This window comes from Solea senegalensis, linkage group LG12 (assembly GCF_019176455.1).
Source record: "Solea senegalensis isolate Sse05_10M linkage group LG12, IFAPA_SoseM_1, whole genome shotgun sequence".
NCBI lineage: Eukaryota > Metazoa > Chordata > Actinopteri > Pleuronectiformes > Soleidae > Solea > Solea senegalensis.
Window position 1 is genome coordinate 3,231,184 of NC_058032.1, and position 25,256 is coordinate 3,256,439.

Below are 25,256 nucleotides of genomic sequence, written 5' to 3' on the forward strand. Positions count from 1 at the left end.
ACGTCTTCGCTTGACTGAGTCAAAACTTAACCGTTGGTTGAATTCGTTGAAATCACTGAAATACTTGGAAATTAAGAAAATTGATTGGATTATAGGAGGATATTTTCCAAAATGTGTTATTTTCATGTAGAAAACCGAGGTATATGGTTAAAGAACACAGATAAAGTGAAAAGAACATCATTTTAGATTTCATCACCTTACCATAATTATTTTCTGAGATATAAGCATAGATGCAAGAGAGGACCGAGCCATATGACCATACTTTTTTGGCATTTGGAACTGCTTCGGAACTTAATTTACCAAAATCTAGTAGTGATTTGCCCGGTAAAGGGTTAAAAGAAAACCCCAGTGTGCGCAGTGTCGACTTTGACTTGGATAAGTAATGCAAGAGATGTCATTCTGTTTGTCTGTTAATAGCTGGTGACTTACTAAAGGGTGTCAGCATCTGCAGTTGTTTTTTTTTTTTACAAGTGAAGTTAAACGGAGGTCGGTGTTGTGCTGTTCATCAAAACACAATTGTTGCGCGTATAGTTTTATTGATGGAAATAAAAAAAAACAAACACTCTTTTCATTTCACAGTTCTCTTTTTCCAGTTATAGAACATTAGTGCTGTGACAGACAATGAGAGTAGAATACGCTCTTTAAATCACTTCACTGCCTCGCATTTGTCATTACTCCATAATACTGTATATACAGTTGTAAATATGTGTCCCTTTATGAATTAAACAAGAAGTTAGCATCTAGTTTCTCTCCTAAGATCACACTTAATCCAACAAATGAAGGGCCATTGTCACATATTTAATAAATTGATCAGGCCATCTTTAAATGTGAATATTTTCTGGTTTGTGGACAAAACAAGACACTTGAGAACATTGTTATTTTGAGAGTTGGGGAAACAACTAATCAAGCAGTCGAGAAGATAACAGATGACGGATAAATTGTACTAGTATACTTAAAACCAATTTTAAACAATCTTTATTTTATTTGTTGTTTATTTTTTAGTAGGAAACATAAAGCTAAGCAAACACTGAAACACCCACAGGTGAATTCGACATTTTCATAAGCAAGCAGTGGAATTGATATTTACTTTTCTGTATTTACCGGTTCGGCTGTGTTTGTGTTATTATTCAAGTACATGAGCTTGTACGACGCATGATTATGTACATATGTATGTTAATAATGTATATAACAGACTGTACACATGTATTGTACACAGTAAAAATGTTGTCAGTTAGTCTGATGGCGAGTTTCAACCCAACTAATAAAGACGTTTGTATTCTAATCTTCACTAAATCCTGGAATAACTAAGAATCAGAGATTGACGATAATGCGTAATACGACTACGATCCAGAGCACACTGATAATGATCATCCACAGTTTAATTTTTCAATGTTATTCAGGTATTTTCTGTGTTCAAAGGGTCCAGTGTATAATAATAATAATTAGTGAGATCTAATGGTGAGACTGCAGCGTGCAACAAATGGAAGACTCCACCACTCACTCCTAACCTTTCCCAAGCTACAGTGACCTCAGTGACCAAAAAGGATGTAATTTTTCCACCTTAAGCTTACACTGGCTGTTTTGTCCATCCTTTATTAAGCAAGGCCCTTGCGTTAAGTACGTATAAAAGGCTAAGGCTATGTGTTAGTATATTTAATTTCTGCCAATAAACTCTACTAATGTCACACTTTGGCCCTTTACTGCTGGAATGGACCTCTTCATTTACAGACATTTTAATCTCTCGGCCCATCTAGGAAGCAGACGGCTCTGGGTTTGTTGTTTGGGAGAGGGCAGCTGGTTTGAAAGTTGTACAAGAATACGAGCTTGATAGTGACAGTGACGGACTTGAATGACAGGCTGTGGATTCGTCGACCTCCATGGCGACAGCCGACGCCATCGAACACTCGTACCCTCTGTTGTGTTTGGACAACGTTTCTGACTCGTCACCTGGTGAAGGGAGACGCTATAATTTAACAGCTCATTTTAGTTGTAGTTGTATAAATGAAAATGAATAATGTCATTAATATACATAAAAAGTACCCGTCTCTGAGGAGCACGATGGGCACACGGCTCTCCGCGGACAACTCGTAGCAGAGGCGACTTTTCCTCCCGTGCCGTTTTCTATCAGCATGTAGAACTGTGGGTTGAGAAAGTCATTCATTCACTGACTTCTGTTAGAGGTGGTGTGGTGAATTTATTTGTAAATAAACAGATGATTCATTTCTAAAGATGTAAAAACTTGTTATCGCATGTTCTCTGATTCTCTGTTGTGATAACAGATAGTGGACTTTTAATTGACAGTTTGACATTTAATTTAGCAAATAAAAAAGCGTGTTTTTTTTCAGTCTTTCAGAATTTAACTGGATTTAAAAATGCCACGCACAACTTAGGTACTATTGATGTAATTATTCTACTCATGTTAATATTGTGGTGAACTTATACATATAATTATTAACTTGATGATTAATTGGGAAACTAATGCAAGTATTGATAGTTGCATTTGTTCTCCTCAAAACCTTTTCTCTTTGTATTCATTGTGTTTTTAAACAACTTCTTCTTTTCCCTTCAGCTGCTCCCTTCAGGGGTCGCCACAGCGAATCAACCTCCTCCATCTAACCCTGTTCTCTGTATCCTCCTCTCTCACACCAACTAACTTCATGTCCTCTTTCACTACATCCATAAACCTTCTCTTTGGTCTTCCTCTAGACCTCCTGCCTGGCAGTTCCAACCCCAGTGTCCTTCTACCAATATACTCATGTATGTTTTTAAACAACAAATGTATGATTTCACTACTTATTAACTATTAATTAATTTAACTTAATTTAACTATTACACAACTGTTATACTATACTATTAACACAACTTCGTGTTACTTGATGAAGTTATAACTGTGATGATGATGATTATTATTGTGGTCTTACCCGAGGCACGCTGGTGGTGGTGGTTTCTGACATGCTCTCATCTGTCACGCTGGTCTCACTCACGTTATCCACTGACGGCTGTTTGCGGAAGAGTTTTCTGGTTCTGTAAAGAAGTGAGTAAAATAACATTTTAATTGAATTTAAATCCTCCTAACACTTTCTTACTGTAGACCCAAAAGGCATTTTTTATGTGTTTTCTTTACATGTTTATGGCAGGAAATGTGACAGAAATGTCCTTTTCTCTACTGATGAAAGTATTATTCAGCACATACTGTATATTAATATCCACTCTGCTGGTTTCAGTTTCTTAGCTTTCAGTATGTTTGATCTCAACCAGAGAGGATCTAGTCCAGATCTAGTCCACGCGTCTAGATTCAGGACCCTATGTTTGTTAATGTGTTGGGAGGATAAGAACGGACGGCATAAGAACCAGGCTGAGTGTTTTTTTCCCTTCACGTCGCCGTCTGATTCTTTACTTGTTTGTGTGTTGCGTCGCAGAGGAAACTAAACCACCTGCACTCGAAAAAACTGCCCAAGTGCACTCGCGCTCAAGTGCAGAAAGCAATTTGAAGCAGAGCTATTGGCGGCCATGTAGCGTCTCCACTGTGGTCATACCTCAGCGGCTCCATTTTGTCGCTGAGAGATGACCTATTTTTATGTGTAATTGCTGTAGAACAAGCTAAACCAAGCATGTAATTGAAAGCGTGCCACTTCCACAGGGGAACCAAGGCTTGCAAACGATAGGATGTCATACGTGGAGGGTGGGAGGGGGCGGGGGGGTTGTGTGCTTTGTGAGTCAAAAGAGTGGAGAATGCCAACAGCCTTGTCCGTAAGCCAGCGAAACACCCGTAAAACAAATCAGCTACTTAGAGACAGCTCAGGTGGAAATAAAAGGGAGGAGGGGTGGCGAGTGTGTACTTCTACATATGCTCCTCACTCACCCGGGTCAGCCTGGGGGGTTCCATGCATGTGATCTGCTCCCTGACCCCCTGCTGTCATGCCGGGGACACCTACATTTCACGGATCATGCCACCATAGGTTTGATAGACACCTTCTAAATTCTGTCAGCTTATTCAGTGCTGCTGCAGCAGCCTGTGTGTGTGTGTGTGCGCGTGTGCTGCTCTGTTCTTCTAACGTCCAGCATTGGACTCACAGTGTGATGTCCAAGAAAACCTGTGGATCCATTTATATTGTATTATGTTGGGTGCAGTACTGTTCCACTTTTCTAAGGAAAACCATGTCCTGTTCTGTTCAGTTCTCGCCTTTCCATCATTTTTGACATTAAAGTAATACTTCACTGATTTGCATTTAGCTTTGTATCACTAGACGAGGGGTTGTGTTTCACAACCTCAGTTTCCCCCTGGGTTTAGCGATATCTTCATTCTTTTCTTTGTTACATGTCCACCAGTGACACTTCTGACACTTTTTCAAAAATAGTAATACAAAGCTAAATGCAAATCGGGGAAGTATTCCTTTATGTCTACATCTATATATCTCGGTCCTTATGTCCTCTCACCCGTAGCAGTAGGTGACACAGGCAGTGATGGAAAGCAGGCAGAGCAGGCCCACCATACACGAGGCGATGACCACGTTTTTCCTCTTCTGTGTCTCGGCCTGTTGAAGCTCCCACCACTCCAAGTCGCTGAACTGACAACGCTCGCCCATGTATCCGGGCAGACAGCTGCAAAGGACAAGGGGTTGCAGGTGAAGACATTCCCGCTGTCCGCCATTCCCCCCCTTTGTTCCAAATGTATTGTGTTCAGTATAAAATTAGGTTCATTGAAAATAAGAATACAATTTTCTGTATCTCTTGACTGTGTTACATTAAATACATCTCTTACTGTTGGCTTTACTTGTCTGTAATCACAAAACTGGCAGAAAAGGTTAAGAAAATCATAACTTTACTAAGCGAAATGTCTTTAAAATGAATATACACTAATTACGTAATTTAAGTTCACGCGTGCACAAAGTATCTGGTTCAATTTGTGTTTTTATAAATGAGAATTTAGTGTTCCCTCCACTGTAGACACTTTGTCATGACACAGAAGCTTTAACTGTGGAACAATACTGGCACCTACTGGTTGGTTGTTGGAATTAACTTAAGAGTGTTTGATTTCATTTCCCAATTGAAGTTTGATTTAGCAGCTTATGGAAAAACCCCTTTACTAAAGAACTAATTTGTCAGATAAGTGGATTATACAATTAAATGATTGATTACTTGCAGGCGTAGGACTCCATTTCAGGGAAGTAGAAGCAGACGCCCTGGTACAGACAGTAGGACTCGTGGCTGGAGGGGCAGCTCTCGAACGAGTTGCTGTCGTGGTGTTGGGATGTGACATCGGCAGGGCTACCGGTTGTCACCCATGACGACGACGATGATGTAGCCTGCAGCTCTTGAGGTAGAGGAACATGGATTTTATAAATATACAGTCTTTTTGAAACACACCAGTACTGAGTTATTGTCCAGTTTAAGAGTCAATATAATTATGTTTTTAGTTTTTTTAATCTAAAAATGAAAGAAAATGCAGCAAAAACAAACCTTGACAAGTTTGTCCGTTGGGGTGATATCCAGCCCGACATTTGCAGAGATATTTCCCCAAGGTGTTTTGGCACTCTTCGTTTTTGTTGCAGTTGTGTGTTCCCAGTTTACATTCATCAATGTCTGGGTCAAAAGTTGATTTATAAAAAAAAATAAAAAAAAGGATCAACAACCTGTCAAAGTATCACAGGTATACAGCATTTACTGGTGAAACTGTGTTAAAAAATTAACTGTTTGGCAAAAACAAAAACACTCCTGGCACTTTCCCATTCCGTCGCCTACAGTTCAAAACCCTACTACACAATATGAGAAATAAAGATGTTTCTGTGCTGAATATAATCCCGTGACCTTTTTCGCAGGATGTGTACAATATCTTCAAATAGGACAGAAATACTCACCTACACACGACTGCCCATCGCCTGTGAAACCTTGCAGACACAAGCAGGTGGGACTGCCCGCCTGAATCAGGCACTCTGCATTCACGTCGCAGCGCTGTGAGTAACACTCATCCTGGTCTGACAAAGAAGGGGAAAACAGAACATTTACCTATATAGGAAGACACTGGTCTTGTAATAACTGTAAAACTGAAATAGCCTTTCTTAAAGGTGCACCGTTACCTGAAACCATCTTGTCTGTGAACAGAGTCGGCTCGCTGGATTCACTGTCTCCAGATTCTACACGTTAACATTAGTGTTAAAACTTTCCCATCGTCATTTACACTGATTTTTACACAGATATTTTACCTGTTACTGTTCCATTTGTATCATCACCGGGAAAGCAAGTTTTCCCATCAGCTGAGAAGAGGTAGTGTGTTAGACAGGAGCAGAGGGCAAATCCTAGTTTGCTTTCACACATTTGGGAACAACCGCCGTTCTGATGAAGACAAACATCTGCCCCTGAAGATAGAGATGTAAAATTGACAACGCGAAGCATCGTAGATGTTAAAAATAGGTTGTTTACCGTTGTCTGTTGAGCTGTTTCCCATAATATAGCTAAAATAATGTATTCATATAACCTGATAACAACAACAACCACAAAAATCATTACTCTGTAGCCATAATCAAAGCTGCCTCTCCTCTCAGTTCATGTACTAATTCATCGCTTTACCTGGTTTAGCAAGCGGATGGACAATCACAATGGATGTCGCTTGGACCGTGTTGCCATGGATACTTTGCAGTTTCTTCCCTGTCCGCTTGTGTACGCTTCTCAGCTGCTGGTGCTCGCGATCCGAGATCCAGAGCCCGTCCTCAAATACCGCGAGGGCAAAAGGTCGACCTGGACAAAATTAGAATTGGAGGAGAAGAACTGGAGTTGGCAAGGTGACACCAGGTGAGATTCTCTTTCTCTTGGTGATGCCGGCAAGGTCAAGAACCAAAGGTCAAGATAATGTAATATTGCTGCTGCGTTAAAATATCAAAAAATGACAAGGCTGTTCTATATTTTCCAAGGAGTGTACGAGTGTAAGACTCTTTTCAAGGTAACATAGCGTTGACTTTTAGTTGCCTGAAGTAAACCCTCAATGAAATGCCAGAGATAGGGTGGAAATATTCTGTATTTCTAGTCAGTGTGTTGTCTTTTGATGTTTCATCCGATTCTGTGTATGGATCACAACTACTCATTGTAATTTGCTGTGCGTTCTGCCATCAAAGCTCTCCCTTTAAAACACAAATGCACAGGGAACCAAACAAGACAACAACACAAACTTGGGTCTTTTGTATTGTTGTTTAGATTGAGGGGACCCCTAGTGGCAGAAATGACATGCTGCATGTTTTAAAAACGCTAAGATCTAAGGTGAGATGGAGTCAATACTGAATGAATTGTTATTGTTAGAAGAATAATAACGCATACAAATGTGTGTTTTTGGATAACTGCATCAATTACACATTTTATTGAATATGTACTGTATATAGAGTAGCTATTATTTCACTTAAGACTCAGCTCTTGAAGCCTCTTGGAGGTTGTCAGATGGCTTTGTTGGTGAGCAAGAGACTCAAAACTGCTGGCACATGTGTCATTAACATGCGACAATTATTGCATTATTAACAAAAACATATGCAGATATTGTGTTTAAATGTTTGCTTTCAAATAAATCAATCAAGGAAATACTATGATAAAATGAGTCTTAGATTGAGAGCCTTGGTCTAACAATGTTATTTATCAACTTTTGCCTTTACTGTGTAATTTTCAGTCAAAGTTCATTTACACGTTTCAAAACCAGCCTCACCTACTTGGTTCTCTAACAGGGCTCTTCGGTCGGAGCCGTCCAGGGCAGCGGTCTCTACCCGACCGCTCTGCTGGTCGCACCAGAACAGACGCTCGTCGGTGAAGTCGATGGCCAGGCCGCTCGGCGACACAAGGTTGGTGCTTGCGATGACGCGTCGGTCTTTACCGTCCAGAGAGACACTTTCCACCACAGGCTGGGCTCCGATATCAGTCCAGAACAACTTCCTCAAAACAACAAAAAGAGGCATATTAAGGCATCAATTTTATTAAATAATCACAAACAGGCTACATTCTGTATTTTAGTTTGTTTTAACAAAAGTTACCATAATGAAAAGTGGTTCAAATGGATTTTAAAATGTTATTTAAACGGTTTATCACATCAAATTCATAAATCACAGTTCGCTCCAGTGGGCTTTACATAAGGGAAAAACAAAATCTCTTTTCAGGCTACTTCACAAAGTTGAGGTCGAATTTGAAAGTGGGGCGGGTGGACTCACTTTGCCAGAGGATGAACTGCGATTCCTCTGGGTTTTTCCACTCCTTTGGTCACAATAGTTTCTCTGTTTAGTCCGAACAAGGTACTGGAGTCAACAGTTGAGCGGCTGGAACACAAAAGCGTAACATCAACAATTCAAAGTTTCACTTTTGTGAATGTTTAGTAACACAATAATTACCCAAAAGATACCATAAACTATATTCCTGAAAATAACCTTAATAACAAAAACAGTTACAAACCTCTCATCAGTCCAGTACATCCTGCGGTTGACCCAGTCGATCGCCAGTCCCTCCGGAGAGCTCAGATCCTCAGAGACAACGATGCCTTTGGATTGGCCGTTCAGATCGATCCACTCGATTGTCTTTCGGCTTAAACTAGTGAAGTACACCTTCAAATCACGTACGAAAAATGTTTTAAATAACGAAATATAATCACTGTTTGAGCAGACCAAGCCATGCAATGGTACCATCTGTCCCCTAGATGTCAGTAGATTGTTATTAATTTTTGTGTCTTACTTTGTTCTGGAGTGGGTCGTAGTCCAAAGCTGTGATTGCTCCTCTGGGCTCGTCCACCAGGATTTGGTCACCGGTGCCATCAGGATTAATTCTCCGCACGTCAACTAAATTAGCAACCAGCAAATAGGGAGGTGGTCCTGGAAAAACAATCAGTGTTAACACAGTTAAGTGAGAGTTATGACAAACGTTCTGTGTTTGCTGTGTGGGCTCATGTGCCGCACAGCTCTCTGCTTTGCCACGGCATGACTCACCGGTTGCAATGCACCGCATGCCATCATGGTGGAGCTGGTAGCCAGGCAGACATTCACACTGCCACTTACTGGGGCTGATGGGAGTGCAGACCTGACTGCAGCCTCCCAGATCTGATGATGTGCAGCCTACAGCAGTCAAAAGAAAACACAGATAATCTGTGTAAACTATAGATTTATTCCAAAATGTTTGATTTTAACTGCACTTTTTTTTTTTTTTTCAATTTTTATCTGCATTCATGTCTTTTTGTACATTTTAACGCCAACGTTCATTCAGTCATTCCCACAGATGGTTTGTGGGAGTTGGAATTGAGATAATAATCATTTGTCGTGTTTAATGTGGGTGCGCTTTAAAAAGTTAGGGAAGCATTGCATTGTACCACAGTCTGTCATCACTGGGTTTACCAGGCAAATTGAAAAGTAACAAAAACCTTCAGTCGATTGGTTTAACCCTAAGTTGACTTTTATTGACTTGTTACTTGTTACCTGGGTGATGTTTAACCAAATGCACAGTGAGACTGCAAGACCATACCAGTACAGGCGTGTCCATCCTCCTGTAGTATAGATCCCTGAGGACACACGCAGACCACGCCCTCATCTGTCATCAGACATCCGTGGCCACACTTCTTAGTCATATCATTGCCGTCACATGGTGTGATCTCTGATTTAGGAGAGAAACAATGTCATGTTACATGTTCAAATATTTCTCATATAAATTTTTTTATTGTTCCTGGCAGTAAGTAGATTCTGTGGAAGAAAGTAGATTCTGTGGAATGCAGTTGAGAGTTTTCCCTCAGTGTTAGGTGATATAAATGTGACGTCATAGGTATGTGGTACAGTATGTCCTGTACCTGTGAATGTGGGCCAGGTGAACACAGGCAGACTTCAGTATAACATACAGATATCAATGTAATGTGAAATAGTCACAGAAGCTGTTGCCGTTGTGCGGCTGAATTCTTTCAATGGGTAGCAGGCAAATAATTTGTCATCTCATCTCGTTTTCTCTCTAAATGTGTTTTTATTGAATTGGAAGCAAAGGCAACGCTGCCGTCACCTCGCACCACGTACAATAATCTCTGCTGCTGCCTCCAAGCATCTCGTCTGCCGCTTGGCTGCACACTTGTTTTCTTGTGCACCTTCTGCTTGTCTGCTGAACAGCTTAGACCAACAAAGCTGCTGCTGCTGCTCAGATAGTATACGTTTGTTCCCAATTGCAAATGCCACCTTATTGTGTAATCTTTGTGCGTCTCTGAACCTTTCCTGTTCTCCGGGCCTCAGAGATTACGACGTGTCCAATGGTGCAGTTTTGGATTTAGTCTTAGTCTGAATTTTAGAACATGTGTATTAAATGAATTTTATGGTAGAAATTCACAATTTTATATTTCCTAAAAGTCCTCCACAAATTCAGCTGTTCTCTGACCAGCAGACCAGTAGTTAGTTGACCAATCTAACTAAAATATTTTTTATACACGTCCTCATGACTGCATGACGATAGTAGCAAAAATATTAGATTGTCTGAGGTATTTGTTCACTTAAAAACAATCACTTGTTACGCAGACAGACAACAGACTGGCATTATGGCACAGAGGGATGACCAGGCACGCTGAGAATTAAAGGGATATGGAATAAAGTGAATTTGAAGAATAACATCATCCCAAGCTGCAAACACGCAGCCCTAATCATAGCTTTGACTGCTTTTCTTGTTCGATGTTACAGTTGTAATTTATTGTGACTAGTCCCCATTGAATTTTAAATGCTGCGCTTCAAACTGATATATTGATACGTTGAACAGTTTAGGCCTCTCACAGTGTGACAAAGTGTCAGCGCTTTGACCCGAGTAACCTAACACACAATTAGGAGTTCTCATACGTCCAGTCTGTCTGCTTGTCTGTGACCCTGCCTTTTTTATTGGCCCAGAGAGGTCAAGGTAGTGTCTAGAGGACAAATGCCACCTTTCATAGACCACACACACACACACACACACACACGCACACACAAAAGGAAAAAGCTCCAGATAGTGACCAAACAATGCTAGCATTGTCAGTTTTTATACCAACATGTTTCCTAAGTCTCCCATTTTATTTAGAGTTTTACATCGAGGCTGACTACCTTACGAATGCCAGCTAGTTTTAAGCTACTGCTGCTGAGCCAATTTACTGCAATTAAAACTGAACCAGGCTAATTTAATTGCTGATATATTACAATGTGATAGAATAAGAAATGACTTATAACATCGAAATGATAAAAATACGTTATTTAAGGTCAATTTACTTTACCTCGACACGTCTTCCTGTCTGGCAGGAGGGCGTATCCTTTCGGACACGTACAGAAATAAGAGCCTGGGATGTTTTCACAGCCAAGAGAGCATCCGTGGTTCCAGTGGGCACATTCATTTACATCTGCAACATTCCAATAATACATCAAAAATAATGGCTCAGCTAAAGAAATAAAATGTTACTTGCTAATACTTATTGTTGATTCACCAACCTTCACAGTAAGTGCCTTGCTGACTGAGAGAAAAGCCCTCATCGCACTGACAAACCCCTTGCTCAGCTTGGTTCGAGCAAATGTTCACACAGTTTCCACCGCGTTTGTCGCAACCTGTTTGAAAGCGTTTACAAAATTAAACAATTGATGGAAATATAGAATAATATAATGTTCTCAAAGTTTGTCTCTAACCTGTGAATGACGAGAGGGGATCTGTCAACGGCTGGTTGAGGGGATGTACCACCTTAATGTGAACAGGGGGTTTCGCCATTTGTCTTTTATTAACATCCACCGGCTTTCCACCACTGTACTTGTCCACTTGCTTTATAGCCCGAGATGCAGCGTCGGTGTAGTACAAGTACTCCCGGAAAACTGATATCTCCAGTGTCGGAGACCTGACAAAAACAAAGAGTCCAAACTTTACACTGAATAGAAGTGAGTAATTGCAACAGAGAGAGAGAGAGATAACGTACCAAAGTGGCTGATCTATGACTTGAAGGCCGTTTCCGTTGTAATCACAAGAGGCGATGGCACTCTCTCCCTGCAGACCAAACTGAACCCAGAACAGCCGTCCGTCTTGTCGGTCGATTGTCAGTGTTTTCAGTTCTTCCTGAATCTTCACAAGCGTCGCTTTCACCTGCCCCGTCGCGTCGGACCGTCGGATACTTGGACTCGTTCCACCAGACAGCCAAAAAATTAACCTGCAAAAGTGTGTTTGGCATGAACTTAAACTCAAAAAGTGGATTTGGACACTTCAGACCATGATCTTAGATCATTAAAAGTCATTATCGAGGGAAGGAAATAAAACATTTACACAGTAGTAACAGAACAAGTGCTAGGATCTGTAAGCAGATTGTCTTTTGACAAACATAGACGTGTGATGAGTTATTTACCTGTTAGTGGGCTCGACTATTACAGAACTCGGTTGGATCAAGTGTCTCAAAACTGTTCTCTCATTTTTCCCATTCAAGTCCATTCTCTTAATTTTTCCCTTTTCTTGACTCGCCCAATACACAGAGTTACCGACCCAGTCCACTGCAAGACCCGAAATGTGTTTGTCAGACGAGTAAAGTTTCTGGAACACAATAAATAAAGAAAGAAAGAAAGAAAGAAAAATGTTAATTTAATAAATTCCAGATCAAGGCACACTATATAAGTGTGTAGGAACTACATCCTCACCTGTTTGTGTGCTCCCCTCACTGACGCTTTGTAGATGATCCCACTGTGTGTGTCGGCCCAATAAACTTCCTCTTCTCTGAAATGAAAGTCGAACAGCATCGAGCTTCCCACGCCGGCCACAAGCCTTCTGTGGTTCTTTCCGTCGAGGTCCATCCGGTGAATGGCTTTACCGTGACCAAATATCAGGAAAGGCTGTGAAGCTTAACAATATCAAATGTCATGTGAGTTGGTGAAATGTAAGGACCTAAAAACATTTAAGATTATTCAAAGGGTACACTCGCTGTTCTCACTCAGCAGTGATGTAAACGAATAAGGATTTAAAGTGTTGTGTACTTGGGAATTTGACATACAAAATGATTTATGACCAGTCAAATAGCTTAGGATTTCTTTTGTGCTGTCTGTACTGAATGAGTTACAGCAGCATATTTACCACTTCATGTAATTGCAGAGGGGATTTTGTCTGTAACCCAATAAATGTCAGGTAGGTAGCTATGGCAACTTTAAAAGAGGTTGTGCAACGCTACACCAAATCATCATGTAATGAAGTTCAAGGCAAAAAAACATATATTTTTCCATCAATGTAAGGCAAGCTGGTCTATCACGATCATGTTGAGCCATGGATACTTCTCCTAACTTTCTGGAATGAAGGAAACGGTGAGCAACACCAGACAAACAACATGATGAAATGTCCTTAATGGCCTTCGATAACTAATAAGATGGCCACTGGTTGCTGAGTTGCTAGGAAACACGCTGATGAATCATTGATTGACAAGTTCACAGGGTGGTCAACATGCTTCCTTAACCCACTGGATGCATGGAGTACTGGCAAACTCACATTTTCCACAATTTCACAATAGGGACGCTAAAGATGGTTTATCCCATTGATTTCCCAATTTATATTGTGGTAAATACTGCTTGGACATTTTGAGTGGGTATTTAAGCTGCTAAGCCAGTTCACCGGCTCGGCAAATGTAATCCTTTTGTTTATGAAAACATCAACTGTTTGCGGATTGTTAAACACAGAGAAAATAAGATTATATATTGGCTGTAAATACCCAATAGTAATAAAGATCCTTGTTGCTGAATAGGTATTATCATTATTAGGTATTTTTCAAGGCTTTTATCTACATATCATCAATTGAGTTATACATAACATAATGTACGAAGATTGACTCGATATCTCAAATACATATAAGCGTAATGTTAAAGCTTTTCATCGTAAACAAATATCTGTTAGATTCAAAACATTATCAGTTCACGTAAGCTCCACATGACTCTGTATTTGTAAGTCTTATTTAGATCTTGTGTCACCAGGCGACATTCCCACACTGCACAGAGGAAGTGATTTTTATTTATTTTTTTGTTAAGGGTGTGACTGAAAACATAAAGACGTGTTTCAGCATTGAACTCTACTGCTCAGAAAACGTCTTGTCTGATAGTATTGCTTGACAGAGCCTGTGATAAAGGACGTAGCACACAAACGTTACGCAATGCAGCTTTAAAGTTATTGTATCCCGATGCTTCTCAAGTATATGCACAAACCTTAGAGTGGTGTAAACTGAATTTGGTCTCTAGTGACTATTTATATACTTTAATTGCAATCTTGGCACAACAAGTTGCTTGAATGTCTGAATAATTTGGTTTCAGGCTCCTTGAATGTGTTTTTATTTCAGTAAAATACTTCTTGTTAATAGACTGGGTTAGTTGATATTTCCGTGGCTGTTGTGAAACAAGTTATTTGCGGTCGTCGTCAGAGCTGAAGCTGAACTCGTCTGCCCGTCTGTTTGCACACCGTCCACAAGCTTTCGAATGCTGTCCCTGTGGTGTCCCACAAAACACTTGGTCTCACTCTGAGATACACCCACTCTCCACTGGCTTGTTTACAGCGTACTGTACCTTCAGCACAGTGTATCATATTTGCTGATTAGTCCGAACAATAATTCAGTGTGAATTATTATTAATATAGAGTTGACGTCTTTTACTTTATATTGTGCTGCTGGTCGTTGAGAAGAGGTCATTTTTAACCATGGAGACACATTGCATAAGGTATAATGGAGATTAAATGTAACCCCTGTGTCTTTTGCCAAGCCCAATAAATCTATAGAGCCTGGATTAAGAATGAGGAGATGGCCACACTCAGCAGAATACCTAGTAGTCTTACACCTCTGAGCATCACTTCTGTCAATGCATTCAAATGGGATTGTCAGCCTGTACTGGAAAGATGTCAAACTCACCCACACAGCTGCTGTTTCTCCCCGCTCGTGACAGACGTTCGTCCCAGCATGCTGTTCCAGGGGCCAAGGCTCCAGATCTTTGCACCATGAAAAAGATCAGCGCTGCCGTGATCGTTGCAGGCAACATAATCCTTGGCCTCACCCTCTTTTGCTTTGGGAGTTGCACTGCACTTCAGTCTTTCTCAGGCATTCCCACTGTCGGAGCTGGTGCACAAGAATTCTCCCAAATAAAGCAACATCTGCTTATAAAGTGTTGGCATCTTTGTCCAAGGCTTCAACCTTTTGAGAGACAGCGGAGCTTTGCATACCAGGAGATGTCCCCACTAAAAGATGAGACGGACGTAAAAAACCCCTCAATGAAGAGATGGAGGACTAAAGATGGTGGAAGAAAGAGAGTGATACTGTTATTACTGTATTCTACCAAAAGAGAAAAAAATGTGTGTGAGGAGGGAGATCCTCCTTACTCCCTACTACAGCCCCCGGAGTGCCTGTCTGTTTTGGAAGCAAAGATTGAAATTCCTGACACCCCCGTGGTAAATTTTGCACATGCTAGTCCAGCACTGGAGCAAGATCTTCTTGAAGGTGCAGTCAGTGTCTCGAGCAGAATGTGGAATATGCAAGAAATGAGGCTGAGCTGAAGACGGGACCCACATAATAACAAGTCTCACCCTCACCCCACCCCCCTGACCCATGTCCTTTCTCAATTTGGATGGATGTCTCAGTCTCAGAGTTTTTGTGTCTGGGAGGGGTGCATACCGAGATGGACATTCCTTATGAGGCAATTGGACAGGACATATCGCTAAATTATATATATATATATATTTTTATTTATTTGCTGGAAAAAGAAATCGACATTTGGTTCTAAACTACTGCAATGACTTGCAGTTACAGTATCAGTATAATTATTGCATTACGCAGACACACAATAGACACAATGTTGACATGTCCTGTGAGTGAATGGGATGCCAGTGTGTCAGACTGTCTTCACGTTGCCTCCCAGTCATTAAAATGAGTCACTATCCCGATTATCCCTAAATTGTTTGTCTTCATTTTACCCCGGAGAACAACTAACAGACAGCAGGAGTGAAGACCGCCATTCATACCCGTCCATGACTAGGATATTTGTCAGCTGAGACAACGTCACCGCTAACGGGGGGAAAAAGCAGAAGATTTACATGGACTGAGACAGTTGCCTTGTCTCCTGGCGAATGTTAGCTGTCTGAAGGGCGCTGACCTTTTCCCACGGTGTTACCCTGAGCAGATAACAATGGAAATGTTAATGTCCCTATAACTTCACTTCAGGTGACTGTCGTGCTGAATGACAAACACAGAGGGGGTTTGGGCGTATCCAGGATACAGCAAGAGTACATTTGAAATGCCAACCTACTTCCACTGGTCATCTCTTATTTTAGCATCACTTACAAGCAGCAGAGTGTTTGAGACTGTATAACTCTAGATTACAGAAATGTCATGCTGTAGTATATATTTTGAAAAGTGTACAGTATATCACTATACTGTTAGAAATGTAGCTTACAGTAAAATAGGAGTGAATGTACAATGAAATCAATAAAATAAGAAACAACGAAATTAGAAAAATAAACATCAAGAGCAAAAGTATACAGTTTAGATTTGAAATGTGCTACATCAGTCACATTTAACTTTTAACCATCAACCCGCAGCTTATACATCACCTCGGAACGTTTACTCAACGGTGACCCGATGACCACAACACCCCGCTTTGTTGACGAAGGGTTAAAATGGCGTGTAGAACGGGGTAGATGTGTCTTATTGGAGGTTTTTAGGGTTCATGGATATTTCCTATCTCTTACAATGAGAGATATAAAATATAAATAATTTCTCTCTATGCAGCATCGACCATCAGACTAAACTTCATCTGGATCTGATCCAGATTACAGATTAAATTTGACTGGGGAAGTTTACTAAATTCAGATCTCAGTGACATCTTAACAGATCATGGATTTTGTCATGTAAAATGTTAATAGTATAAGCAGTTAAAGTCTGTATAGAATCTGGATCTGTATAGAACCTCAAAATGTAATTATTCCAGGTGCTGGTCGAATGTAAAAAGCAGGTTAAGTGAGTGTCTTGGCAGAGGTCTGGCTTCTCTGACTGCTCTTCTTTTTTACATTAATCTCAAAGTCCAGTGTGTCATAGCACCATGATTTAATACAACATAATGTTTCCCACAGCCACACTTTAAACAAGTGTTAAGCAGTTTCTTTGCCATTTTAATATTTTCTGTCACAAATTAGAGGTTTCCAGGAGAACTGTGACGCGATTGTATAGCATCGAGTGAAGTGAAGTATCTCAGATTTGCTTTAATTCATCTCCTCCCACTTGCAACTGTGGCACATCTGAAAAGGAGATTTATCTGCAGATATTTAATAGATAAATTGTCATACGAGGAGGATATAGCTCTCTGAGGCAGGACAACCACGGAGACAAGAGAGACAGATGGATAGAATAATAGATTAATAAACAGACGGCCTGTCCAGTCACAGTTTATCCATCAATAGCACAGTCCGTTGTTGTCCGTTATCAATTCATTCTGTCTGTTAAAACAGTCTGGCTGCGGCCGTAATAGCGGCGCAGCTACTATTAGAGATTACTTTGCGATGCCGGCTCATGCAGATGGTGGCACAGAGGTATCCATGGGAACAGTTTCCCAGGTCCATCCATGGTCTTATCTGGAGTCGCAGCACTGCTTTGTTCATATGTGCAGGCACAGCACAAATGTAACCTGTGGATTTTCCGGATAAACGAGCTGGATTGTTTTAAAAAATTAGTGAACACATGTATGAACATCTCTATAAATATCACAGATTGGTCTTTTGTTAGTAGCAACATTGTGAGGCCTCTGCTTAAGGCATAGCGTTTACTCACTGTTTGTGCCTCAGCACTAGCTTTACCAACACAGACTAAGGATAGCACGATAGATGTAATCTCGTCTCATCAGTGGTATTCTGTTTCACCAAGATCTAACAGCGCTTTTGATTTGCCGTCTCGACGTGAGCAGGAAGTTACGATGGAGCACATTTTTTACAAAGGATAAGAGAAAAATTATTTTACTGTAATTTATAAGTAATTTTTTTGTTAGAATGGATTTAATAAAATTAGTATCGAAAAAGTCTCAATGCCCAGCTGTATTCATGGCAGACCTTTTGACTTGAAGTGCCAAATTTACAGATAACATGGCACAGTGACATGACCCGAAACATAATCCAACAATTTTTTTGTAGTTTATTATTAAAAAAAAACATACAAGTCAATTTATTGACAAATGTATACATAAATTCATAGAAACTGTCAAATCTTATGTCAAATGCGTTGACACTGCTTTTCTTTCTCCAGTAAGGCAACAATCAGCAGAATTCTGAGACGCAACATTGATGTTGTAATGTCGTGATGGGGGAAGTGGTGAATCGTTTTTTTTCTTTGACACATCACATGACACTTTGCATTTTGGCATTTAAATAACATTAACACCACCACACACAGACTCTTTGTATAGTACAAGATATATAGTAGTTCAACGCAGGTGCTGCAGTGCTGCAGTGACAACTATGAAAAGGAAGTTTTCAGGAAATATAAGGCTCCACAACATATATAAGGACATGAATGAATGAATGAATGAATAAATAAATGGCAGTCATTGACTGATCTCACTGGGGTTTTACAAACAGCATCCAGGAAATGTTTCCATGTTACCTTAGCTTTCAATATCCTGATTGAAAATGAACGTGTTAAGCCGTTAAATTTACAGCAAACCAGTGCTGTATAAGCCCACAGATGTGAAATTTATAAACCATTTATAAAGATTTACCTTTTGTTTTTACAGGTAATATCAGTGTCATAAAAGGCATAGAGAGTATTTCATATCTAATGTGGCATTTTGGGCACTGGCCATGGATTCCTGGTGTCAACAGAGATACTCGGAGCGGGAGCAGTCGCTCTTATATGTCATCTGAGAGTCGATGCTTGACCTGGAGCACAGCAACATTCGCTCGGATTCATTGGTCGGCCGCCTTGACCAGAGCTCGGTCGGATGAGAGTTCAGAGTTCTCTGTTTCATGGAGATTGTCTCGAACTTGACGTAGCTCTCTTTTCCGAGCTCCTCCTCGTCCGTCGCCGCGCCGCGCCCCTTGCAGTACAGCGCGAGGATCTTGTAGATCAACAGAGCAATGAGCGGCAAGATCAGAGCACAGGCGATGCCACTGATGACCATGAAGAGCTGGTTTTGCCCAACGTCATCCACATTGTCCAGTGTGTAGAAATCCGTGCAGGGATCTTTACCAGCATCGCTGCCTTTGGCTATGAGACAAACGGAGTACCTCATCCCAGATGACAGTCCCTCTAAAAGAAGTTTTCCGATGCCAGCATTTGTCTCCTCTGTCCTTTTGGTTTCGTCCTCACCGTAGGGTGAATACACAACTGTGAGTGGGGCATCGTTTGATAGCCCATCTGCTGTCCACAGCAACACTGCACTGTCAGATGTCTCCTCCACAATCTTAAGGTCTTTGACAGACTTTAATGTATCACTCTTTTTGCTTTTTTCATCCGCTGCAAGCTTTCTCCCATTTCCTCCTTCTTGGATCTTGGTTTGTTTGAAGGAGCCTTTCTGTGAAACGTTGCTCGGGGTAGTTTTCGGCTTCTTAGGGACGGCAGGTTGTGGCGTTGAAGTCTTTGGGAGAGCTGTGGATGCTACAGTGGGAGAGACGGGAGTGTCTGTGGGAATCGTTGCTGTGTCCGGGCTGGTCAGTCCAGTGTCGGGGCCTGGTTCCACCGGTGGGACTGTGGTACTCATGGTGGTGGTACCAGCCACTGAAAGCGAAATGGTGGCTTCTGCGTTGCCGGCTACATTCTTTGCTTTGCAGCTGTAGTTCCCAGCGTCCTTGAACAGTATTCCATGCAAGCTCATAATAGACCATCTGATGCCCTCCCCAGGTGACTCCTGAACTGTGGGGTAAAACAAGAACACAAAAGTCAGTACGGATCAAGTCTTAACACGTCGTGACCCACTTTGCTTCTTTTAAACAAAGATTATGAGCCTTTGGCACCATCTCTGCACGGCTTAACATTTCCTGCTCATCCGGCAGTAGATGTACACGCAACAGGTTACTAAAGATTGGGTAGAATAGATTTGAGAAACTCTATAGATTTAATATCATACCTGTGTTGTTGACGAGTGAGCCGTCTGACTTAGACCAGTAGAGAGCTGGCGTCGGCGTCCCTGTGGTGTCACATCTTAGGAGAACGTTACTGCCCAAAGGAGACGTGATCTTAGTCGCAGAGGTCATGACCGACGGTTTTACGCAGTTGTCGAGTTCAGCGCGTTGGAAAAGCACGCCGGCTAGATTCTCCGGTCCGCCACAGGTCAGGAAGAGGTCCATGAAAACCACCGGTGTGTCTGCCATCTTGGAAATCTCTATCAGCTTAGATATTTTACAGTCGCAGAACCAGGGGTTGTCTTGAAGGCCTGCGGGTACAGAGATGAGTTGTGAATGTGAAACACCGTATACTGTTAAATGCTATATTACATTGTTTGACATGCTGCCATGTAAGCACACTCCGATCTCTCCATCATATGGGTATTGGGGGAATTAGGGCTGAAACGTTGATTAATCCATTACTAAATGAATTGTCAGCTATTTTGATGGTCGTGTATTCGGTTTGAGTGTTTTCCAAAGAATTAAAACCAATTTCTGTGATTTTTCAGCTTATTTTAATGTGAATATTTTCTGGTCATTAAATCTGAATTATTTTGCTTTGTGGACAAAAACTAGAGGTTTGAGAACACTGTTATTTCCAGGGTTGACAAACACTAATCAATATTTTATGACATTTTGTGACATTTTATGGACCAAACGATAACTGATTATGAAAATAATTGTTAATTGCAGCCCTAGGGGGATCTAAACTTAAAAAGGTGTTGTAGGAGACAATTTCCTTTTTTACATGGCTGCCATAAAGACAAATCAAAGACTAAAACTGTTGCTTCTTTTCCAGTAAATGTACATTTTATGTGTTTGTCAAATGGAAAAACTGTAATGCCTAATGATAAATTGTCTGAGGTTAGTTGATTGCCACTTTTAACAATTGTCAATTTTAAGTTAACTCGTGAAAATTCACATGATTACAGTCCGTGTTTACAACTTCCTGCTTCCTGTAAATACCCTGCTGCACAGGTGCGACATGTCAGCGCATGTGCCAGTGTATATGAAAGCCCTTTAACCAGATTAGTTTGTGTTAACAGTGGAAAAGCACCTAAGCTGCCTCTGGCCCTCCTCCAGTTTGTGGCACAACACTCTTTCCATTAGCCTTCCTGTTAGCATGGACATTAACGGGTCGCAAACAGCATTAAAACACATTATAATCATGTCCTTATTTTGAGCTAAAATGAACATATCAGTAATATTAGGGGATTATTGTTTAAAAACCATTAAAAAAAAAAAAAAAAATTAAATGCAATTTTTGAATGAATGTATTTGTAAAGTAGTACAAAGCAGTAAAGCAGTATAGCCGGGGAAATGTTTTGAAGGCGTGCTAAATAAACTGTGTGTGCACAGTCCCATATTTATTTTTTTCCCCCCTCCTGCTTAATCCCGTCTCTCCTTCACCATCGCACACAGCCAGCACGGATTAGCTTGCTTGCCCTTACACAGCGTATTAACAATATCCCTGTCACTGTCTGTGCTACACTGTACACTGAACACACACACAAAAAAGATTATTAAATGCCACAATAATGTTATACTGTTTCCACTGGACGAGAAGACAACAAAACCATCCGCTCTTGCTTTGAAATGGAAGCTCTAATGTCAAACCAAGTTGTTCCAGTCACTGTTAATCAATGCCAGCAATTATTCCATTGAGTTTTAAGTTGATAGAATTAGGTGATTGTGCTCTGTAAATTATACGTTGTTTCTTTGTGATTTAAAACCACCCGTTAATATAAAAAAACAACCTAAAATGTAAGTGAAAATAAATTTTAGAAAGATCTGCTTCAGCAAACTACTCTTTTTAGAGATTATATTGCCTCAAAATTGGACAATCATCAACTAGAGCAGCTTTTTCTGACTAAAAGTTGCTTTCAAATGCCTTTAGAAGCCTTTTTGTACTCTTACTACTATTTGTTTGTTTGTATGAATGTTATCTTCATGTTAGGTTCAAATGGAGCTTTGTAGGTTAACATTAATTAGGACAGTACATTAGAAATCAAGTCACTGGTCAGAATAAGGTGATTAATCTGTTTGACTAAGTCTGCCTAGATTAGCAGGTGATGGACTGAACTTCCTGAAGTAATTACAAATGAACCCAAAAGTGTCCTGCCCTTTATATCCTGTAAAACCACGTTGGAGATGACCTTTTCCCTTCTTACCTAACACAATTTTCTGGGAGGAATTAGTAGAGGTCGGTGCTCCATTAAAGGGAGGCCAGATATCCATAAGATCAGAGGGCAGTGTTGATAATTTGTTGCTGGATAGATCCAAGTAGGAAATGTTGAGGAGGTAAGGGATGGCCTCGGTGGGGACATTGGTGAGCCTGTTGTTGTGCAGGTCCAGTGTCCTCAGCAGGGGCATCTCTTTCAGAGATTCCCATGGGAACATGGAGATCATATTTCCGTCCATTCTGAGCTCGTGGAGCACTTTCAGGTTGTAGAAACTCCCGGTGTCAACCGAGGTTATGGAGTTGTAAGTTATCCACAGGTACCGCAGCTCCACCAGGTAGTAGAACGCTTCCGTCGGGATTCTGCGAATAGCCGTTTTCTCCACGCGCAGTTTAACTGTGTCCACTGGGACGTTGACAGGGATGTCGGACATGTCTGGGTCATTGCAGAGCACAGATCTGTGAATGAAAGACAAATTAAAATGTGTGTTTTAAAGCATCAATCATCAATCTACAGAGTTATAATTACCTATGTCACAGCATCCGCAGTATGTACCCTACATTTATTCATTTCCTCACCCATCAACTCTCTATCATGATGTGATAGACTGTAGGCCACTCCCCAGATTGCAAGGTCAAAGGTTATGTGGATTGACTTCCTCTAGATGAGGGTGGAATACCTGACATTACCTTTTAATTATGGTAAAAGCCATTCAATAAGATATCAGTCAGCATTTCACGATTTTCAACATTTAGCTTCGACTGTTTTGATAAATAGAGCCTTGATTGTGACAATATTTTAGCCCAAATCAATTTCACACATCTGTTGTTTTCTTTCATCTTTTTCCTCATGAAAATAATACTACAGATAGAGAGAGAAGTGTTGTGGATTAGTACTAATAGGACTCACTACGACCAGGACTAAGTCTAGTGGTGTCAATTAGGTCTTAAAGGGATTGTAACATGCCAGGAAATGTATATTATGTCAGTGTAGTGTCCAGTGTAATCTCTGCCGTTTACATTGTGGTGAATTTTTAGATAGACTTGCCTTTGTTTTTAATGTTTAAAGCTCTGCGCTAAACATAATAACTTGTTATTCCTTTCCATTCCATTCCATTCACTGTTCACTCTTTCAAACGGATCAACGTAATAAACCTGATTCACAATCTCAGTTCAGGATTACACTCGGGTGAAAATCGTAGTAAGGACACTAAGTGAATGTGCCATTGTTTAGTTTTTACCTGGTTCCTGCTCCGTCAGCGCGTCCATGGAAGACGCACGTGCACTGCGACGGACAGAACGGGCGAGCCATACTGAGGCAGCATAGGAATACATGCACGTAGAGAAGTCGACGCATGGCTTCACCGAATGCACCCACACTTCTCACACGGAGGAGAGATCAGGTAGAAAGACATCCGGATTCATTGAGAGCTCAAAAAAACAAAACACACATCCTTTCCCCCTTTTAATCCAAATGTAAAATAAAGAATAGAACCCTCAACGTCCATAAGACGCAACTGTACACAGGCTGCAGATCTAATTACAGTACAGGTGACCTGTCAGATTGACGGTCTCTGTGAGGGCGGGGGGAGGAGCGGGGGATTAGTGGAGGATTTCTTGGGTTTGACAGGGTCACGCAGCAGAGCAGGACTAGTTGCTCGGACATGGAGCTAATCGGCTAATTCTGGAGGTTCCCCCTCACGGGATTTAGCCTTGCCTTGTTAAGCCATTCACTTAGCAATCACAACATTGTGTTTTCTAGGTTTTAGTGGCTGTCTGTACTCTTAGAACTATTTTGGCTGCTTTTTTCCTATTCCTGCTATTTTTAAACGTACAGTATATATAGAGGGTTTAAGAACATGCAACATAGTGTGTTTTATATCCTTTTCTTTTCTCAGCACAACCTACAGGGAATCTGATGAAAATTCACCAATATATATTATTCACTATATAACACACCTGAGCAAAAAGCGCTCAAAATGTTTAAAATCGCATGCGTGATTTTGTGCAATCTGGAAATATGTCACAGTTCAAAGTTCACTTGGCTCGTTTTTAACAGTGTTATAATGTAACAGAGTACAAATACTTTGTTACTGAACTTCAGTAGAATTTTCACATATTTTTACTTCATTTATATTTCTGACAACTTTTACTCTGATACATTCTGATACGGAAGTTGAGTTGGTGAAATAATGCCTGTTTGTTGTCGCTAGTTGTTTTTAGGTGCACCAACTGTTAGCTGCTGTTAGATTTTGGCTCCAAGTGGACGTAAACCACACCAGCGGCTCATTGTTTACCGTGTCCGACACCGAGGCTCTGGTCTCCGGGTTACTGGTCTCCGGGTTACTGGTCTCCTGTCTTCCAGGTTTCTGTTGTACACACCGGACGCCGGGTTTCACCTATTAGCTGTCAGGGGCCAACCAATACTTTTACTTCTAATTGTATTGTAAATTACAATACATTACTTTTGATACTTACAGTACAGTAAATGCCAGGTACTTTTAAGACTTTTACTCAAGTAATATTCTAAAAGGTGACTCATTTTCTGGTAAGATACTTATACAAGACTGTTTTTTAATAACTAAAAGAAAAGAAAAAAGCCTGTATATGTGACCTATAAACACACACCATGGGCACCAAGGGTTAAACACGTGTATGGCCATCCTTCACTTGCTGTTAAATTGTTTCTAAAATAAGAAAAACTCTTTTGTAATCTCCCCCAAATTCCCTCAGTGTAAATATATTATTGAGCTACAGACCATATGTATAATGATTGGGTAAGTTCTGTCTGGCACCGTGGTGTAAAAGTGTAATCTTGGACGTGATTTATTACCTGCCTGGACAGAGCGGTGGCTTGGGGAAGGGCGGGGGGGGGGCAAACCCAACCTGCACACTGATGACAGGTCTTCAAGTGAAAAGTGAAGCGCTTTCATATTTTTCTGCAGACGTTGGTTTTGGCTTGGTCACAGAACAAGAAATTACTCTCGTGGTTTAATACGTTCATAAC

At 40.8% G+C, this 25,256-nt stretch overlaps 2 protein-coding genes across 3 annotated transcripts; both read right to left on the reverse strand.

The window, feature by feature from the left end:
• Positions 1 to 565: 565 nt before the first annotated feature.
• On the reverse strand, positions 566 to 15,222 carry egf (epidermal growth factor). The gene is made up of 23 exons (XM_044040035.1): positions 14,843 to 15,222; positions 12,609 to 12,808; positions 12,323 to 12,504; positions 11,903 to 12,130; positions 11,622 to 11,824; positions 11,430 to 11,543; positions 11,219 to 11,341; positions 9,475 to 9,603; positions 8,946 to 9,071; positions 8,695 to 8,831; positions 8,419 to 8,567; positions 8,181 to 8,285; positions 7,685 to 7,908; positions 6,568 to 6,735; positions 6,204 to 6,356; positions 6,078 to 6,134; positions 5,859 to 5,975; positions 5,461 to 5,583; positions 5,140 to 5,314; positions 4,438 to 4,602; positions 2,922 to 3,024; positions 2,041 to 2,137; positions 566 to 1,947 (listed from the first exon to the last, which is right to left on the reverse strand). The coding sequence occupies exons 1-23, from the start codon at positions 14,967 to 14,969 to the stop codon at positions 1,751 to 1,753; spliced, it is 3,402 nt and encodes a 1,133-aa protein (XP_043895970.1). The 5' UTR covers positions 14,970 to 15,222; the 3' UTR covers positions 566 to 1,750.
• Positions 15,223 to 18,085: 2,863 nt separating this feature from the next.
• lrit3a (info leucine-rich repeat, immunoglobulin-like and transmembrane domains 3a) lies at positions 18,086 to 23,786 on the reverse strand. 2 transcript variants are annotated; one of them, XM_044040036.1, is made up of 4 exons: positions 23,491 to 23,786; positions 22,242 to 22,708; positions 20,034 to 20,339; positions 18,086 to 19,819 (listed from the first exon to the last, which is right to left on the reverse strand). In XM_044040036.1, the coding sequence occupies exons 1-4, from the start codon at positions 23,604 to 23,606 to the stop codon at positions 18,783 to 18,785; spliced, it is 1,926 nt and encodes a 641-aa protein (XP_043895971.1). In that variant the 5' UTR covers positions 23,607 to 23,786; the 3' UTR covers positions 18,086 to 18,782. The 2 variants fall into 2 exon arrangements, with proteins under 2 accessions (XP_043895971.1, XP_043895972.1); XM_044040037.1 differs by lacking the exon at positions 23,491 to 23,786 and adding an exon at positions 22,779 to 23,481.
• Between the last annotated feature and the right edge of the window lie 1,470 nt (positions 23,787 to 25,256).

Coding starts and splice junctions, on each gene's coding strand:
- egf (XM_044040035.1), bottom strand. CDS start 14,969: ATGTTGCCTGCAACGATCACGGCAGCGCTGATCTTTTTCATGGTGCAA. Junction 9,604..11,218: donor AGACAGGAAGACGTGTCGAG/GTAAAGTAAATT, acceptor CTCCTAAATCAG/AGATCACACCATGTGACGGC. Junction 7,909..8,180: donor GCAGTTCATCCTCTGGCAAA/GTGAGTCCACCC, acceptor TGTTGTTTTGAG/GAAGTTGTTCTGGACTGATA.
- lrit3a (XM_044040036.1), bottom strand. CDS start 23,606: ATGCGTCGACTTCTCTACGTGCATGTATTCCTATGCTGCCTCAGTATG. Junction 22,709..23,490: donor GCTGACGGAGCAGGAACCAG/GTAAAAACTAAA, acceptor TTTCATTCACAG/ATCTGTGCTCTGCAATGACC. Junction 19,820..20,033: donor CTCACTCGTCAACAACACAG/GTATGATATTAA, acceptor TTTACCCCACAG/TTCAGGAGTCACCTGGGGAG.